At 40.8% G+C, this 19,519-nt stretch overlaps 1 protein-coding gene across 1 annotated transcript; it reads right to left on the bottom strand.

Moving 5' to 3' along the window:
• Window positions 1-857: 857 nt before the first annotated feature.
• On the bottom strand, window positions 858-18,935 carry BHMT (betaine--homocysteine S-methyltransferase). Its single transcript, XM_059694246.1, has 8 exons — window positions 18,736-18,935; window positions 13,923-14,055; window positions 9,633-9,751; window positions 8,517-8,708; window positions 7,972-8,119; window positions 5,094-5,276; window positions 3,359-3,587; window positions 858-1,561 (listed from the first exon to the last, which is right to left on the bottom strand). The coding sequence occupies exons 1-8, from the start codon at window positions 18,766-18,768 to the stop codon at window positions 1,378-1,380; spliced, it is 1,221 nt and encodes a 406-aa protein (XP_059550229.1). The 5' UTR covers window positions 18,769-18,935; the 3' UTR covers window positions 858-1,377.
• Between the last annotated feature and the right edge of the window lie 584 nt (window positions 18,936-19,519).

Below are 19,519 nucleotides of genomic sequence, written 5' to 3' on the forward strand. Positions count from 1 at the left end.
TGCTAATTATCTTTGTAAGAACATTCTAGAAACTTTTTTTCTTTTTAATACTGCTGCCTTCTCTTTTAAAGCTCCAGCACACGTGTGAAGAAGGGAAGTATTATTTCTTTTTAAATTGATGGATAAATTGAGGTATAGAGATTTCACATAGGACTTAGCAAATTATAAAATGAAAATAAGAACCTAATGTCACCAAGATAGTCTCATTGCATTTATATTTTTAATAGTTGAAGAAATTATAATTTTTAAACAGCTATCCAATCCAAGGATGTTTATAAAGCAGCATGGACTCTTTCCTAATACATGAAGGGTAGCCCTGGTTATTCTAATGGTCTTGCATCTCCCGGCTTGGGCTCTCATAAGAGCATAGATATTATCAGGTAAACACATATTTATCCATCTAGGAAACCTGGATAGAGTTTGGAGAATTTCTTTTTTGTTTTTCTCTAAATTACCCCTTTTTTAAGCTACCAAAGTAACACATGCTTGTTGCTCTTCAGGCTTGACTATTGGAGGCATCCAGGTGGATTCAGTTTGGGGTAGAATGGAGAGGGCCTAGACACCAATCCCTTCTCACCCCCTCCCTTTTGGCTGGTACGTTTCTTAGCGGTACAAATGGATCAGCAAAAAGAAAACAACTCTGGAGCTCTGAGAGCAGGACTCTGGGCTTTGGGTACTTATTGACCAGTGATCTAAGAGTAAACTTAAATAGCAAAGTCCCCATAGCTGAAGTGTCCCATAGCAGTGGTTTTCAAACTATGGGCCAAAACCTGTAAATGGATCATGAAATCAATTTGAAGGATCTTGACCAGCATGTTTTATTAATAAAATAAGATGGAAAGAAATAGGACACAAAATACCAGAATAGACCACACATTTTATTTCAGTGGTTGTATGGTATGTGCCTTACTGGGTCATTATATGAAACTGTATTTCTTGCTAAGGGTCATGTTCGCAGGAGCTTGGAAGTCACTTCCCTATATCACTTTATCTGTCCCAATCTGGTCACGGAGCCATTTATGACAGTTCATGTCTAATCCTCCTCACTAGCCTGCAAGCTTCTTGAAGTGGGGACTGAGGTCAGAATTACTCTTCCTTGGCCACAGCGATTTCCTTAATGCCTACTACACAGTGGGTTCTTAGTAAACCTGCTTAAGATTTGCTTCGTTCGTACTTATTTTGCTTCTAAGGAAACTTCTAAAACATACTTTTAAAATTGTCAAGTGCTGTCTGTAATTCTATTTTGTTCAGCTCATACCAATTTTATGTATAGGCTGGCGTTAATAGGAGCATTGTATTTTAACCATCTTTTCCTTATTTCTAAGAACTGTGGCCCAAACATAGAAGAATTCACAAAATTGGGTTCCACTGAGGCGACTACGCAGATTTGTATTTCTGTTTTTCAAAGAGCTCTCTCAGCTGCTGCTCAGTCGTGGCTTCTTTCTGCTGCATCAGCATGGAGGTTCCTTTGGTTACTCCCCAGGCATCCGGCTTTGACATGGAAGGGTTGTACGGCCTGCCTGAGGCTATCCGAAGGTTCTCCCAGTATTCCTTCCTGGCCCTGGGTGAACAAAACACATATTAGACTCCTCCCTGAAGTAGAATACCTCCACGGCACCCTCTTTGCACTCTTGAGACTCTATATCCATTAAAACACACATATTAATTTGCACTCAAACTTTTCTCCCCTCAGAATCTATATGCCTAAAATTATTTTGAATTTCCTTTTTTAACATATGCACAGGGATCAAAAGCTAAGAATCAAAATAGGGACATTTTCTCTCCGACTTACCCTACCTCCCCAATCATTTCCTCATGACCAGCTGAGCCCACATTTGCTGCTCTTCTCACACCGGCATCGCTTCTACATTCTCACTCCGTGGACCTGCCTCCTTCTTCTTTCTCCATTGTCTCCTCTAGCTCAGACCTCATCACGTCTGGTATTCTAGCAAAGGCTTCCTCACAGGTTTCCGTTTTAAGGCTATTAAAACTTGCTAACTTGCAAATCTTGTCCTGGACCACTTGCCACCCTCCAGGCTCCTCACTGCCATTGGGATGAGGTCATACTTACCTTATGAGCATGAGTAAAAGGCTGCCCCCTCTTCCTGCCTTGTATCTCCTACCAAATTCTGTCTCTGATACTCTCAAACTTATAGTTTTTCAATATGCCATTCTTTTTCCACCTGAGTGCATTTCTGTAGGCTGTTTCCCTAACCCAGTGGTCCGGCAAACTGCGGCTCGTGAGCCACATGCGGTTCTTTGGCCCCTTGAGTGTGGCTCTTCCTAAGCCTTAGGAGTACCCTAATTAAGTTAATAACAATGTACCTACCTATATAGTTTAAGTTTAAAAAATTTGGCTCTCAAAAGAAATTTCAATCGTTGTACTGTTGATATTTGGCTCTGTTGACTAATGAGTTTGCCGACCACGGCCCTAACCCTTCAAAATTTAGCTTGGGCAGCAGCTCTCTTAAAAATCCTTCATTAGCCCTTCTCTGCCTTTTGCCCCCAAGGGCCTTTAGTGCATAGCTGTGCTCAATTAATGTCAGCTGAACAGAGCAGACCTGCTCCCTCTGCTTGGGGTGCTCACCCTCCACCCCCTTCTCTAGCTCATCCCTTCTGCTAAAATATCTTTCTTTTAAGGCAAACATAGTACTTCTCTTCATTGTTATTTTTTTCCATGCTTCTATTATTAAAGCGGTTACCACAGTATAATATATTGGTTTTCTTATCCATTCCACAGTCTTTCATTCTCCCTTCCCCTTCCCCTTCCCTTCCTTCCCTTCCCTTCCCTTCCCTTCCCTTCCCTTCCCTTCCCTTCCCTTCCCTTCCCTTCCCTTCCCTTCCTTTCCCTTCTCTTCCCTTCCCTTTCTACCACAGCTGTTCATTTCTCTACTCCTAGTGCTCTGCACACTGCCTGACATAAAATCTGTTTATTATTCATCTTCTCCACTGGACTGTAAGCTTTGAGGGCAAATACTTTTTCTACCTTATTCATCACTCAACTCCAAGCTCTGAGAATTGTGCTTGGCATAGAGCAGGCACTTAATAAGTATTTGTTATACTTAAGTCTTAAAGAATCCATGTTAGGGCCCACCACATGGATGGTGCTTTCCTAGAGCATGAAATCATACTTCACTGCAACTGACACTACTCACATTCTGTATTCCTAAAGCCTTCTCTAGAAATTGCTCCATCAAGATGTTTTATAGACATCTCTGTGAGGTAATTTACAGAGAATAACTGACTCTCTATCATTACACATCAAATTAGTTATACTCTTTATGATGACCTCACTTGGACATATTCATAATTAATCTACATGAGTTTGGTTTGGCAGATATAGTTTAAAGGTTCTTACCTGGCTCTAATCCAGGGTTTGGTGTGCATGTCCAAACCACTTCCCCAGCTGCCATGTTTTTCTGAAGCTGGTGGCAAAAAGCCCCTTTCTGGGGCCAGCTCCTCTGCAATCGCCCTGATGTGGTAGGGCTCGAATCCACAGCACCCGCCGATGAACCTGACCCCCAGGTTGTAGGCCTCTCTGGCGTATTTTTGAATGTCCCACCTGGTTGCGACTCTGGGCTCCAGTCCTGCAATAAATGACATTATGACCAAATTCTTTCTTAAAAAATAGTTTAAATGAACAACGATAATAAGTATGTAATCTTCAATAAATGAGTTAAATAAATGGTCAATATTTAATTCTTAACTTTTCAAAACTGTTAGCTACTTTGTGTCTATATATATATATATCCAGTTTTAAATGCTGTGGTAGTCAGCTTTCAAGATGAACCCTGTCCTCTGATATTCTCATCCTTGCATAGTCTCTGCCTTGTGCTCTTGGAACCCTTACCCTAGGGAAAGCCAGATGCCATGTTGTGAGAACACGCAAACATCACCGTGGAAAGACCCAGGCGCTGAGGAACTCAGGCCTCCAGTAAAGACAGTAAGAAACTGACACAGGCTCCTAAGAGTCAACTAGAGTGCTTAGAAGTAGATCCCCCAGCTCCCATCAGGCCTTTAGATGACTATAGCTCTGGCCACTGTCTGGACCCCAAACTCTTAAAAGACTCTGAGCAAAAACCACCCAACTAAGCTGTTCCTGAATTCATAATGCACAGGAACTATGAGATTGTAGATACAAAGTTTTACAGTAATTTGTTATACAGCAATAAGTAACACAAATGTCTTGCCATTCTTCTTCCATGGTTGTCCTAGAGTGATTATTTTATAATATCTTACTTCTCTGAGGGTCCCTATAGGATACAGAATATGGTATAAAGACCTTAGAATGGAACAGGAGGTTGGCCATGCTCAGGCCCTGCTGATATCTCTGGGGTTGATTTTCAAGGTAGACTCACCCCCACTCCCAAAACACACTAAAAGACTTTATCCTTCTGCCTGGACTGCAAGAGTGCCCTCAATTCACTGCTGGGTCTCTTCATTCAAATTTTTCATAGAGTAACCCAGTGATATCTTTCCTCCATCCCCAAACCCTGGAGTAGGAGTATCTGAGCAACATTCAAAATAGGAGGAAAGGATCTTGGAGGTTACCTGGTTCTAACCGTCTTATTTTTCTGATGAGAAAATTAAGAGCTAGAGCAGTGGTTCTCAACCTTCCAGTTCCTCATGTTGTGGTGACCCCCCATTTCACTGTTACAAATTGAACATAATTAAAGCATAGTGATTAATCACAAAACAATATGTAATTATATATGTGTTTTCCGATGGTCTTAGGCGACCCCTGTGAAAGGGTCGCTTGACCCCCAAAGGGGTCTCAACCCACAGGTTGAGAACCGCTGATCTAGCGGAACTAAGGAATTTTGCTAAGGTTACACAACTTAGCAACAGAGCTGGAACCAGAATGAAAATCTTTGCTGATCCCACCTATCATCTTTGTCTGCTGATACCTTCTTTTTCTTTTATGACTATCTAATATCAAGGGATTTGTGGCTGCAGGAAGAAAAGCTGGGAGCTAGAGTTGAGGAGATAGGCATACATTCCTTTACTATGATACAGCTCTATGAGCTATAGATTTATTTGGAATGTGTTAAACATAAAGACATCAGAAACAGTGTATAGAATGTCTGTCTTACCAAAGGGGAATTCTGGAAGATCAATAAATCCCTGTTTGCCACAGTCAGGAGTGTGGTAGGCCAAGGGCTGACTCATCAGGTGGGCTTTCAACCCGGCAGCCTGCAGGCCTTCTTTCATGAGCTTCACTGTTTGCAAACTAATTGTGGGGTCAAAATGGCAGTTCACACCAACGATGGAAGCTCCTGCAAGTGGGAAGAACATTTTAGCTTTAGGGATTCACCAGAATACCAGGAGGCCCAACTCTCCTCTCTTAATCAGGTGAATTTGGAAGTATAGCATTTGATCCCTGCTCTCTGCAAATCTATCTTACCTTTGTGCAAGAATGATTGCTAACAGGCAGCAAGCTCTTTCTGTGAAAAGTGCTTTGAAGAGTCTGGTATAATTGAAGTGTCATTTATGCACACTTGGCTGTCCATCTTTTTTTTTTTTAATCATTATTAGAGTTTTTCTTAACTTTAAATTTTAGTAGTCAAGTTTTCAATTTTTGACATTAATATTGCAAGCACAATAATTTTTTTAGCACTCCCAGCTGCTAGATTGCACCCGTGGTTACCATACCACTATCTGAGGAATAAATCAATGTTCCCTTTCATCAGGCCAATGTAGTGATATCACTAATCCAGAGTCCAGGAGCAGCAGAGCTGATGCCACAAGCTGTGGGATCCAGTGTTCAGTGGCAGGTACCTCAGGGGTCCCCACTGGCCTGGGTCTGCAGTTTGCTCTTTATTCTTATTCTATCGGCCGCCCTCATGGCCATTCCTTTGAATCAGCTTTTGAAGGGGCACCTTTGGCCTCAATCTTACCAAATCCAGTAATCACTTCTCTGTTCTCATTCACTCTACCTCTCAGCAGCATTCAGTCTATTGGATCCCCGCCTCTTTCATCAACACTCCCCTTCTCTTAACATAATGTTCAATAATAGTTCTCCCCTTCTGAGAACTTCCCACACTCCCTAAGTGTTGCACCTATTGCCCTGGCTGCTTTTTGGGGGTGTTTCGTGCCCACTCCTCCCCAAGGCTGGACTGTTCAACCCTGAGTGACCCATGATGCCATCTTCTGCTCTTCACCTACACCTTCTTTTCAGCACCAGGGCCTTCGATACCATCTATATCTAGAACTCCCCTAAATTTCTCTCTCTAACCTGACCTTTCCATCAGGTTCTAGATTTGTATATTCAAAATCTTACTTAATATCTTCACTTGGATCTTGACTACCTATCTTCCTCTCTTTTTTTTTCCTTTTGGATGATGTGCTGCCAGAATTTTTCTTTCCTTGCCTGACTTTATTATGCTAATTAATTAATCATATGTTGGCTATTTATTGTATGTCTATTAGGTAAAAGGGTCCTTGTAAGGGATTCTAGAGAAATATAAACATAGGACATAGTCCCTGACACCAAGAATTTTATAACTTAGCACAGGGCTTTCAGGTTTGCTCCATGAAAATAAGTTCTGTGATCCATTAAGTTAGATAGTAGCTGTTCACTATATCCCCTTCTTGGACATTGCCAATATGCCTGAACATATAAAAGGCTCTGAGAAGTTCTGTAGTAAAGAGACCTGCTTAACTTGGTTTAACACAGCATTTTCTAAATGTATTTGACTACATGACCCTATAACACCCCATAGATTAGAAAATGTTGACTGAGGATATTCCAAATGAGGGGTATAAATAGAAATGTTATAGTTCCCAAGAAGACGGAGTGATACATGGGGTAGGGATGATTATTTTAGGGTACATGGAGGTAGAATTTGAACTAACATTGGAAGATAGACTTATTAGGTGGATATCAGATAGATTTATTAGGCAGATATTTATTCAGGACCTATTGTGTAATAGGCACTATGCTAGGCAGAGAGACAATGCTGAGACAAGAGAGTGTCTGCCCTCTTAAATTTTGCAGTCTAGTGAGAGAGTCAGACATTAAAGCAATAAACAAATGAGACAAGTGGGAAGTGCTACAAAGGATATAAATAGGGTACAGTGATTTCAAACACTGTGACCACCTACTCTGAACAGAATGATGAGACTCAAGCCAGGAATCCTTGCTAGTTAACAAGGGTGATGATTAAGGCCTCCTCTGATCTTTCTGAAATAAGTTAATTCCCCCCACCCCATTTTTATACCTATAAAAAATTAGTATTATAAAACTTTATTCCTAAATAATTGTTATTGTCAATGACAAGTATGAAGTGACTTCCATGAAATATCAGGAGCTGGATAAAAATCAGAAATTAAAGAAATAGCCAAAGTCTTTTTGCAGAGTGAGTTGGCTCTTCCACTGACACTGAGCTATTCCTTGGGTTTAAAATGAGGCAGATTTTAAAACAATCGGCATTTTCCTGAATTGAAATGAAATCTGATATTAGGAATGAAAATTATGTAAGATAAATGAGGTGGTCAATATTTCATATCAAAGGATTTTTAAAATTTATTATGTCAGTTACAAAAAAAAAAGCAAAGCATAATTTACAAGAGTGGAAAAACTGGCAAAGAGGGCAGCTGCTCTAACAGTTATTAATGTTTAAAGACCTCAACTGGAGATAAGTTTAAAATAAAACACAAATTTTCTGAATGCTCCTTTTGAGTTGCCTAAATTCTTTCCCGTTCCTAGTTGTTAAACCTTCAGCATAGGCCTACTTGCTCCTTCTTTCAAAAGACTGGTGTGTGTGTGTGTGTGTGTGTGTGTGTGTATCTTTTTTTTTTTTTTTACATTTTTCTCTTTAAGACTCAACAATATATCAATAGTCCTAAAAAAAGTAAATTAATGGTTTTTCCTGTTAATACTTTAGTATATAGTGATCCATAGATGGCCCTGCATTTGTATGTTATTTTAAAAGTCTCACTAATTACAAACTGATCACAATCCATCCTCACCTGCTTTGACCAGGCGCACTGCACACTCGCCGGGGGTCACGCCGTGCAGGTCTCCCTCGGGGCCGATGCACATGGTCGCTGCCACTGGCTTTCCAGAGGCCTTCAAGGCTTCAACCGCCCACACGGCCTCTTCAACGTGTTCGAAATACTGAAACACAACAAGTACTTGTCATCTTGTTTCTCCAGAACAATTTGAAAATGCATTCTATTGCTCAATAACTAAATTAGATGAGTGATTTTCAAACTCCGAGTTTGAAATGTTTTGAATACTGAGAATTTGAAATTGAGAACTATTAGCATTTTTAAAAACAGAATAGAATGGTGATTTCTCACTGTGAATTGCAGGGAAAAGGTTTGAAAAACACTACATGAGATTAACTGAATCAAATTTAGTAAAAGCCCTAAATTGGAAAAAGATTTCAAAACTAAATATTACTATTACTAGTCATGATTAGCACCTAATCTCACCTGGTCCTCATGAAAGCAGAAGGCAGAGAAAATGGACTAAGTGCACTTGTCTCATCTTTGATCATGTCTTTCTTTACCTCTGCAATCAAGAAGTCCACATTCTTCTTCATGAAGACCTCTAACTGCTGCTGAAATACTTTTTTAACTTCGGTTTCACTCTTGCAGCTGAGGTACGAAGGTGTCTGACTCACGCCTCCTGCCACCAAAGCGTCTCCCTCATCAGCCACTTGCCGGGCGATGTCACAAGCTGCTTCATTGACTTTCTGCCCCTAAAATGGTGAGTATATGATACATCTACATTTTTATGTGAAACTGAAACAAAATTATTATTCAGATGTCCCCATCTCAGTTGTATGTTATAACAGTGATTTGATTCCGGAGAATGACAGTGATGGAATGGTTCAATGCATTACCAAGCTGAGCAATTTGCAATGACAATAACATCAAAAATAGTGTTGAAAACAAAATAAATCTAATGGTGGTATCTAGGACATCACATTATCTATGAGAGGGTAAAAGTCTTTACATAAAAAGATCTGGTATCTTCCAGTGCCAAAGTTGCACTTAGAAGAATAGTGGTGATAATGATGATCGTTTGCCTTTAAGAAAAATAAAAATAAAATTCAATTAAAGTGACTACAGAATTCATGTCTTTTTTTATGTTTTCAATTAACAGATAAATGTAACACAAGTAAGGTCTTTTCTAATTACTTAGACATTAAAAATGAACACATCCTCAAGAAACCCCAGTGCTGTAGGTCACAGAGACCCATGGAAGTTTGAAAATGTCTTTTCATTGTAGAGATGAAGAAATTGCCCCCTTGATAGGGTAGGTAGAGGCCTTACCCAGCATCACACAGTTCACTGTAGCTGAGTCAGGAAGATTCTAGGTTCACTGACCTCTTGTACCTATGACTTTCCCCCTACTATACCACATTAAAAAAACCCGACAGTGAAAGAATTTATAAGGATACCCACATAGGAGCCTGAAAGAATCATTAATCATTAAATATCTTTCTGCCACTTTGGGAGACTCCAGATCAAACCCAAGTATTATTCACATATATCTCATTATTGTATTATTTAAAATAAGACAACACTCTGCAGAGGCTCAGCGTTTTTCTCTGTCAGAACTTTGCTGATGACGTGTGTCGTCTGCACTCTTTTGAGAATGCCGTGTATGGTTTACTCACGGATATTTTCTCTGCCACATAGTTCCCCCTGTTCTCCAGCTTGTCTTCACTCGCATAAAAGGTGAAGGTCTGCATGACATTGGATCCAGCTCTGAGGAATTCTCGGTGAAGCTGGCGAACTGGGAGATTCAATAAGAAAGGCACCAATTGCTATCAGTTTATTAACCCAAGTTCTAGGATAAATATGAAAACATCCCCTGAAATTCCTGGTTGCTTGGCATTCATGCCTCCCGTGGGATAATTGAGAGGTGGATCTGGGGTCTCTTGCCAGGAAGAAGAGATTTCTACCATGGAGTGGGGAGAAGAAAAGAGGGAGGTCCCAGAGAGGGGGAATCATTTCAGCATTTTTGCCAGGTGAGGAGGTAGGGAAGGGCATGCTCTACAGAGGGTACAGCCTGAGCAAAGACAAGGATATGGAAACAAGCGTGGCCTGTGGGGGAACAGCAGGTATTCTGAGCCGCTGGAGTTGAGGATGTGTTGGAGAAGTGGCGGTAGATGCAGTTGGAAAGGTAGCCTGGCAGACAGTATGAATGGCATAGCACATCATCCCAAGGAGTCTAGGCTCCAGACCACAAGTGTTGCCCACAGTTTGTAAGCAATGGAGTGATGTGATTACCTCAGCGTTTCTGAAAAATGAGTGGGATAAGAATTGGAGCAAGGTTCAAACATGTCCGTAATGAATGCCAGAAAGCAAAGCTTTCCCAGGTTAGAGGAAACATGATAGAAATTGTTTCCATGTAACAAAGTGTATTCAAGTTAAGGGATTATATATCCTTTGCTCTAAAATAGTGATCCTAACCCCTGGTAGCCCACTAGATACCCTGTAAGCTTTTAAAAAGTTATGAATATGAGGGTAATCCCACAGATACTCTGATTTAATTGGTTTGGGACCAGGCACAGACTTTTTTTTTTTTTTAAAGGTTTCCCAACTAATTCTTATTTTTAGCCTTGTTGAGAACCACCATTCCTAGAGAGTGGGGAAAATGCTCATTTTATAAAATGGTAGACTTAGCTGGTATTTGCATTGTCAGGGGACTTAACTGGGCAAAGTAAGAAATCAGCAATCCAGTACCAGCCCCTGACATTTATTTTGAAATTCCAGAGGCCTATAAAATCCAAAGGTCTGGAAGCGACTATCCTGGAAGCCAGGAAGTTAGTAGGACACTGGAGTTCTTAGCCCTCAGGGGCTAAGACCAGAGATGAGTCTGGCATCTTTGCATCCCAGGTGCCTACTAGACCAGAGAACATAGGAAGCTCAGTGTTTTTTTTTAAAAAAATGAACAAATAAGTGAGGCAAAAAAAAGCTTTTGAATTTCAGAAAATGGGTTTCTAAGCTTGAAGCCAAATCTTTGTTTTTAAATCATGGAAACTTTAGTTCTCAGTGGGAATTTAAAAGGATGCCTAAATTAAGGGGTTTGTACTTATTTTAATTAGCAACAGAACCAAGTCCCCATGTATGAATCAGATGAGCTGTTGCGGCTGGAGCAGGGGCACAGAGCCTGTGGACCAGGTGCCTATACACTAGAGCCACACGGCTTATAAGCAGGAAGCCCACCCAGCTTGTCCTTGGGTGTATTCCAGAGGCTCTGCAAAAAAATCCTGGGATGGTATGCAAATTGTTTGTGTAGCTGTACATTCACAGTGCAGAGGGTCCACACACTTTTATCAGATTTTTCCAGAGGGCAGTGACCCAACTCCTTATTCTTAGTTGATCTGATTGTCCCACCATGCTTCTTAAAATTGAAGTGCTTTTCAAAACGTACCCACACAGAGACTCACTGGGGGTCAATTTTTATGAATCGAGATGCCCCAAGCCCCTCCAGACCCAGCAAACCCCAATTCCTTGCTGAATCCAATGCTGATTCCACTGGGTACAAGAACTACAACTTCTGACATGAACTTCAATAGGAGAATTAGTCTGGTAATTTTGGGGTATCCTTTCAATTTCTATTTTCTATTTTCTGTTTTCTTTCATCATAAGACTCCCGAGTCTTCCTTCTCTAACAAATAATAGGGTGTGACTGGTCTCTAGGACAAGCACACAGCCTGTACTAATTAATTATATTCATGCTATGGTTTTAAACTCTTTGTTACATTAGTTTTATCTTAGCATCATAGAAGCTAAATGTTACCCAGTCTCTTGACTAAGTTGCTGAGTGGGTATCCTTACAAATTCTTACATCCTCACTATTTTTTAATGTGGCACTGTGTGTAGGGGGAAAGAGCATAGGCACAAGAGGTCAGTGAACCTGGAATCTTCCTGACACAGCTACAGTGAACTGTGTGATGTTGGGCAAGCTCTTTACCTACCCCATCAAGGCAGTAATTTCTTTATCTCTGCAAGGCAAAGGGAGTTTCAAAATTCCATGAGTCTGTGTGCCCTACAGGACTGGGGTTTCCTGAGGACAAATGTCCATTTTTAATGTCTAAATAATTAGAAAAGACCTTTCTTGTGATACATTTATCTGTTAATTGAGAAAATACAGAAAGACATGAATTCTGTAGTCACTTTAATTAAATTGTATTCTTTTTAACCATAAAGGCAAATCATCATCACTATTTGCTAGGTAGTCTTCTATGCGCCTCACAGGACATCAGATGTATTTAGCGTTTGGGGGAAATTAAAGGTGTTTAAAGAATTCATGCTCTGAAAGAGAGCGGTGGTCAGTTTTCATGCTATTTTATGTAAATGAATGTGTGTACCTGCAGGTGCTTTTCTAAATTAAGCTGGGTGAAAGCTAGAATTGAGGTAGATCCTGGAAAACTTCCCAGAAAATTGGACTACACCGGAAATATTTTTGTAGGACTGGTACCTGGGCTTCACTTTTTAGTGCTGGAAACGGCAAGGAAGGGAAAGTTATGCTATAGGCCTATAATCCCTTATCCAAGGCATTCTGGGACTAAATACACCTTGGAATTCAGAATTTGGGGCAATTTAGAAAGCCATTACAGTATATATGCTATATATTATCTAACACTCTCATTAGCTCCCCCCCATCAAACACATTAATACTTATTTTACACCAAAATATATGAGTAACCACACTAAAGGTAATACTGTTATAAATATCCTCACATTAGTTTAGGTCACATTTTGCCCCCAAATGATTTTGCTGCAAATTTATTATCCCACTGAAGAAATACTGCAAAATTTTATTTGACCTTTTAGAGTTTGCTGTGGAATCCCAAAGACTTGCATTCCTCAAGTAAATTTACAAGGGTAATATCTAACTATGCTCTATGCATATATAACTGGGAGATATTACCTATGTACATATAAACTCCCTCAGGTTCCATCCCACCTCCCTCCTAGCCATAAAAGAATTGTGGTCAAAAAAGTAAGTGAGAATAGGTGTATAGGTACAGGTGCAGGATAGATAGATAGTCAAATTTAAATAGGGTGAGCTAGTATAAAATGCAGTTAACTAGCTGGCATCAATACAGTGGAGGAGGGCCTATCTGCAAGGCCATGATTGATATTGTACCATGTACCATTTAACTTAAAGTGGTTAAGGAGAGAAGGTGGACATATGCAGGAGAATGGGTAAGAAGCACTAAAGTGGGAGGGAAGAAAGACTGAGGGTTTTGATGAGATTGGGGAGTGGCAGTGTTAGAGTGAGCAGAAAAGATAGGAGGTGGTGGTCAAAGAGTGAGTGCTGGTAATTGAGATTTCAGAGATGAACGGACAGCTATTGATGATGGCAAGGTCTAGGAGTGGGCTGCTGTGGGGGTGGGTGGAGGAAGAGTTCAGTTGGAGATGAGGAGGAGACCAAGTCACTAGCGGAAAGAGTGCTGCACTGAAGTCACCTAGAGAGGTGAGGCAGAGAGGGGCAGAGGAAGGAAGAGAGCCAGGTACTAGACTTATCTACAGTGAGGGTCAGGACCAAGTGGTAAACACAGGTGACAGTAACAAAGAGGACTGTTTTGCTTATCCAACACGTGGATCCATACTTACATATGTAGCACAGTGCCCAGCAGGCATTAATAAATATTTGGAAAATGTGGCATGAGTGTATCTGTTTGATGGTATGCACCTAGACTTGAGTCAATATAGTGCTCTTTTATGAAAAGTTCGAATAGAGCAAGGGTGGGAACCTTTTTTTCTGACAAGGGCCATTTGGATATTTATAGCATACAAAATTATCAACTTAAAAATTAGCCTGCTATATTTGGTCAAACACTTAATTAACTCACCCCTAATGCCTTGGAAGGGCCAGACCAAATGATTTTGCAGGCCTTATATGGCCCGCGGGCTGCACGTTCCCACCCGAAATAGAGCAAGGCACCAACCTGCTTCTGGGTGCTCCACAGCAGCTTCCGGGGTCCAGGGGCCTGCCTTCACATAGCCCCTCTTCTCCAGTGCAAAGACAAACCCTCCATCTCCAATCACAACCTCTCCAGAGTTTAAACGTTCGAGGATGCCCTGAAATTGCAGATGAGGGGGGAGAAAGGAGCTACTTGAGCTTTTTAGACAATTTTCTGTCTTTAACTTATAGACAATTTATCTTTAACTTTTGCTATCATATTCTTGAGAAATGTTATTTCTATAGAATTCTAAGAAAGTACAATGTATAGTTTACAAATTCATGGTACTATCTATAAGGCAAACAGCCAACATGCTCATATAATGAACATTTGTGTATGCATGTGTCGGGGGTGGTGGTCTTTCAGGACACGTTAAAGAGTTTTGAAGAATGTGGGAAGATGTTATGTTTGAAGAAATACCTGAAGAAGGATTAAATGAACAGGTTTTGTTCTAAATCCTCAAATGAAAACTTAAGCACACATTCTTAAAATGGTGAAGGCTAGTCTTTCTTCTTCTATAGATAAACTAAGGAGATGATTAAAATTGACAAAGTTGAAGTGGCATATAATACTAGTAAGGCATTTTGAAGACTGAAAAGTCAGAAGACACTTGATAAAGACAGAAGGAAAGGATACAACCTCAAAGGAGGTCAAATCCCTTAAAGCCTTCTATCTTTGGTGTTAATACTCAGTTTCTGCAACAGCAGCTATGTTATGCTGGCCAAGAGGTTATGAGTATGCATGCTGAACTCTACAAGTGTGACATGACAAGGACAGGAGAAAGACAAGTAAATAAAGTATTTGTAAACTGATTTCCAGCCCAATCTCCATACTATTCCAATCATTTACAGTACTGTGCAATAATTACCCAGACATTATTGTTTAATAGATATATTTTGAACTGAATACTTTTTAAAATATATTTTTATTCATTTCAGAAAAGGGAGGAGGAGAAAGTGATAGAAACATCAATGATGAGAGAGAATCATCTATCGGCTGCCTCCTGAACACCTTCTATTGAGGATTGAGCCCACAACCTGGGCATGTGCTCTGACCGAAATTGAACTGTGCCCTCTTGGTTCATAGGTCAACACTCAACCACTGAGCTACACCAGCTGGGCTGACCTGAATATTTTTAAAGGGCTTTGTAAATTAGAAAGTAATTTTCTAGTGTAACCATTTCTTTTTAATTTAAAGGAATCATAGACTTTAACAATAAAAAATACCTGCATTCAATTTGGTCATTTTCCCTGATTTTATAAATGAAGCATTAAGGCCCAGAATCTAAAAATTTACACAAAGTCTGCCAGGTGGGGAGTATAGGGCCTCCTGATTCTTATTCATAGGTGGTATCTAGATTCGATTTTAAAAGGGAGTGACAGCCTGAAAAGACTATGAAAGGAATAACTTGGAATGTACCTACCTATTGTGTTCCATTTATTACCAATAACAGTGGGTAAAATAAATGCTGATGTAATAACAAGGGTTACATAAATTTGGTGGAGCCGTTCATAAGATTTTGCATCCAACTTCTTGGAGTCTCCCTCATTTTAATCCTCTTTCCCTCCACTGCCCTTTCCAGTGCCATCTGGTCAGCTAGTGCTCAGAGAGAAGACACAACTAACATTTTCACTTTAAAGCAATAAAATAGAAGGGTCATGCTATATGTTCCCTAATATCCCTTCCAGCTAGAAAAATTTTCAAGCATAAAAATCCATGAGATAACAAAACCACTACAACAATACAGAATTGATCACATGTAATTTTGAAATCCAAATAAGTCATGAGTTCAATGTACCTAAATGCCACATCTTAACACAATTAACAAGAAATACACACACACACACACACACACACACACACACACATTGCTAGTCAGTGCAGTTATATAAAAACACAAACAAAAATCAAATAAATGAGATATGACTTGCTACTAACTTTCATTTGATTGAAATAACTCATGATATTTCTGTTCAGTCACGTAGCAACTCTCATTGAACATGCGTGTGTTTTCAAACTCTAGTACCACAAACATTTAAATACAAAGCATAGCTAAGAATTTAATATTTGCTGGTGGAGTGGTTAGTGGTGATTCCATTACCATATTGTTCATAAATTGGTTGAACAATTACATCTGGAAAAACAATGTCTTAGATTCTAATGCATTTGTAAATTACCTGAACTTCAGATATTTATTCCAAAGCTAAACAGCTTTTTAAAAAAAGTGGAATGTGCTATGAAAAAAATTCTCAAGATATGGACATTTTAATGACATTGATTCTACCAATCCATGAACATAGTATATTCTTCTATATAGTTTATATCTTCTTTTATCTCTTTTTTCAACATCCTGGAGTTTTTCAAGTACAGGTCTTTTACCTCCTTGGTTAAGTTTATTCCTAAGTATCTTAAATTTTTTGTTGCAATGGTAAATGGGATTGTTCTTTTCATTTCTCTTTCTGAGAGTTCATTATTGGTGTATAAAAATGCCATCAATTTCTGGGTGTTAATTTTGTATGCTGCTACATTGCCGAATTCATTTATTAAATTGAGTAGTTTTTTGGTGGAGTGTTCAGGGTTTTCTATGTACAATATCATGTCATTTGTGAAATATGACAGTTTTATTTCCTCCTTTCCAATTTGGATGCCTTTTATTTCTTCTTCTTGTCTGACCGCTGTGGCTAGGACTTCCAGTACTATGTTGAATAGGAGTGGTGAAAGTGGACAACTCTGTCTTGTTCTTATTCTTAGGGGAAATGTTTTTAGTTTTTGCCCATTGAGTATGATGTTGGCTGTAGGTTTGTCATATATGATTCTTACCATTTGCAACAGCATGGATGGACCTAGAGAGTATTATGCTAAGCAAAATAAGCCAATCAGAGAAGATAAGTGTTACATGATCTCACTCCTATGTGGAATCTAATGAACAAAATAAAGTGATGAACAAAATAGATCCAGAGACATAGAAGCATAGAACAGACTGAGGAACTTCAGAGGGAAGGTAGGGGTGGGGGAGGAGAGATTAACCAGGGAAATTATATGCATAGTCATGGACACAGACAAAAGAGTGGTGAAGGCCTGGGAGGGGCGGGTGCAGGGAGGAGGGGGTCAATGGGAAATAAAACAAAGGGAACATTTGTAATACTTTCAACAATAAAGATACATTTTAAAAATTTATAAAAATTCTCAAGATACTGTTTTGTGAAAAAGTCTTACAAAACAGTATCTGTAATATCAGACCATTTTTGTATAAAAGTATATATTTGCCTAGACAACAAACTAGCAGAATATACACTAAAATGTAGCAGATGGTGTTCATAAGTCTTTTCCAAGCTGTGTACAATGAACATATGTTAGCTTTGTAACTTATATTATAATTTTAAACTCAAAAGTATAGACATATTATTGTCTATGTTTTAACACTGGCATATGCATGGAAATAAGGTCACCAAAGAAACTTTTTTTCCATTTTATGTCTATCTTTTGCTTATGTAATCCTTTAAAATGTTTCATTTTCTGAGTTTGTAGTTGGTCAGAATCTATGGCTATGAGAATGGAGCCAAACCAAAAAAACATTTTTTAAATCTCGGTAGGAATCATTCTTTCCAGTGTACATCAACTATTCATTTAGTAGATTTATGGATTGGCAAAGATTCTCAACCCAATTGAACTGGTGATAGCCTCTAATCATTTGCCTCTCAACATCTTCTTCAGCATCTATTAATGCTGCATGGCATTTAAAAATTTTAAGTGAGTTAGCCTTTTTCTTTTGTGGAGGTCTTTTTAATTTGGGGGGATAGCTGGCAATGAGAGGATAAGAGGTAGACCTGCCCTCATGGTCCTCACAGCTAAGCAGGTACAGTTGGCCTGGCGGGGTCTGCCTACTCACCGTCCCCTGGGGCCCTCTGCCACCCCCCCCCCCCCCCCCGCCCTCTCCCCAAGCCTCCAGCCTCTGGCTGAGTGCTTTGACAACTAAAGGTCAAATATATTCCCTCTCCCTGTATCCTTTTCTTCCCATACACCCAGCCATAGTCTTGAGGTCAGTCTCCATCCATCTTCCACCAAACTAGAGGACGGCCGACAGCCTGAACCAGAACACTGGTCCAACAAGGGAAGATATGTGCTTGTTATTAATCAGGTGCTGGAGATGCTGTTTTAAAAATCTTAATAACAGCCCTTCTACAGTATCTTACGGCCTCTGTGCCCATTTTTGAGGCCCCCTCGTGGTGCACTTTGTCTTCATCGCTGAAACCAAACTGTGAGAGAAAACGTACCATGGTCCAACCAAGCTGCAAATACGACCCTGAAGGAGGGAGGTACCAGGAGACCCCACAGTGGGGAGGCGCGTGCTGGAAACTGTCAGAGCCCGAGCCCGCGCCAGCCTGTGGGGCTGGTCCAGGGTGCAGAGGGGCGCACGTGCAGCGTTGGTGGCAGCGGCTGTGGCTGCGGCTGCGGGAGCGCAGACACATTGGAACCCCGGGAGAGAAGTCCCGCCTGTGAGTCTGGAGCTGCCCTTCTGGGAGAGTGCATGCAGGACTCGGGAAATGTTGGGAGTCTCAGAGCTCTGGGGGCGCCCTCGAGTGGGGAGTCAAGAGATCTAGGGAGTGCCGTGGACGTGGGCAGGAATGAGGGGCTCAGAGGCTCCTTGGGTCTTGCAGGAGACGTTCTGGGAGCGCCTTCTCACAGCCGGGCTCGAGGACGCCTCTGCACTCCCCAGGGCTGGTGATTCGGCTTTGGGTGGAGCGCCACCCGGACTCTTGGCTGGGACGGAGAGCGCCCTGGGTCCCCCAAGACTCACCTTTTTGGCCTTTTTGCCCCCAATGGGTGCCATCTTCGTGGTGTCCGGACTGAAACTCGGCTTGGATGTGGACCTACGAGGCCTGTGTGTCCCCCTGCGAAGCCAGAGCTGCCCCGAGGCTGCAGCCAGGCTCTTTATACTCGCTGCTCCAGTGTGGGATGGTTTCCCCAGCCTCCTCGCGGTCCAACTACCGGCCTCGGGCGGGGAACACGCCCACCAGCCTTTTATTGAGGCCTGCCTGCTGCTTGGGAAGCTGCCTTTTGCTGAGATGACGGGAGGAGGTGATCGAGGTGGTTCTCCCAAATGGGTGAAAACAACGAGAAGTAAAATAAGAAAAAATAAACAATAATAATGAGGTCACCACTCAGGCTTCAAATGACCTGCTCACAGTCAGTCCCTCTTTGCCCTTCGTGGGTCCCTGATTCTGATTCACTTCTCCCTTGCCTGGGATCATGCACCATTATTTACGTAAGCCACCTGTCAAGGACCCTACAAATTCCATTGATGCCCAAATATTTGTCCAAGGCCAGGGTACAAGATTACTGGGTGAGGAGGCTTTGCCCTGGAAGTCAGCCTGTGTCATGTGTGATATACGTCCAGCGGTTACGTAACGGAACACAGATACAGCATTTGCCGAAAGTACCCATACAACCCTGAATTAGTGGGTATGTTTAAAACTTCCTTCTCCCCTTATATCCAAAACATGCCTTGCAGTTTCTAATACAGGCGTTTTTAATAAAAATACCTTTTCAATGTTTAGCCACGGCAGACTTTTAACATTTAC

Source organism: Myotis daubentonii, chromosome 4 (assembly GCF_963259705.1).
Source record: "Myotis daubentonii chromosome 4, mMyoDau2.1, whole genome shotgun sequence".
Lineage (NCBI taxonomy): Eukaryota > Metazoa > Chordata > Mammalia > Chiroptera > Vespertilionidae > Myotis > Myotis daubentonii.

What these genes read in the sequence shown, in the direction of transcription:
- BHMT (XM_059694246.1), bottom strand. Translation starts at nt 18,768, where the DNA reads ATGGCACCCATTGGGGGCAAAAAGGCCAAAAAG. An exon ending in TGTGGAGCACCCAGAAGCAG is followed by an intron (nt 9,752 to 13,922) that starts GTTGGTGCCTTG and finishes TGAATCTCCCAG; the next exon opens with TTCGCCAGCTTCACCGAGAA. An exon ending in AAACCCTGGATTAGAGCCAG is followed by an intron (nt 1,562 to 3,358) that starts GTAAGAACCTTT and finishes TTGTTCACCCAG; the next exon opens with GGCCAGGAAGGAATACTGGG.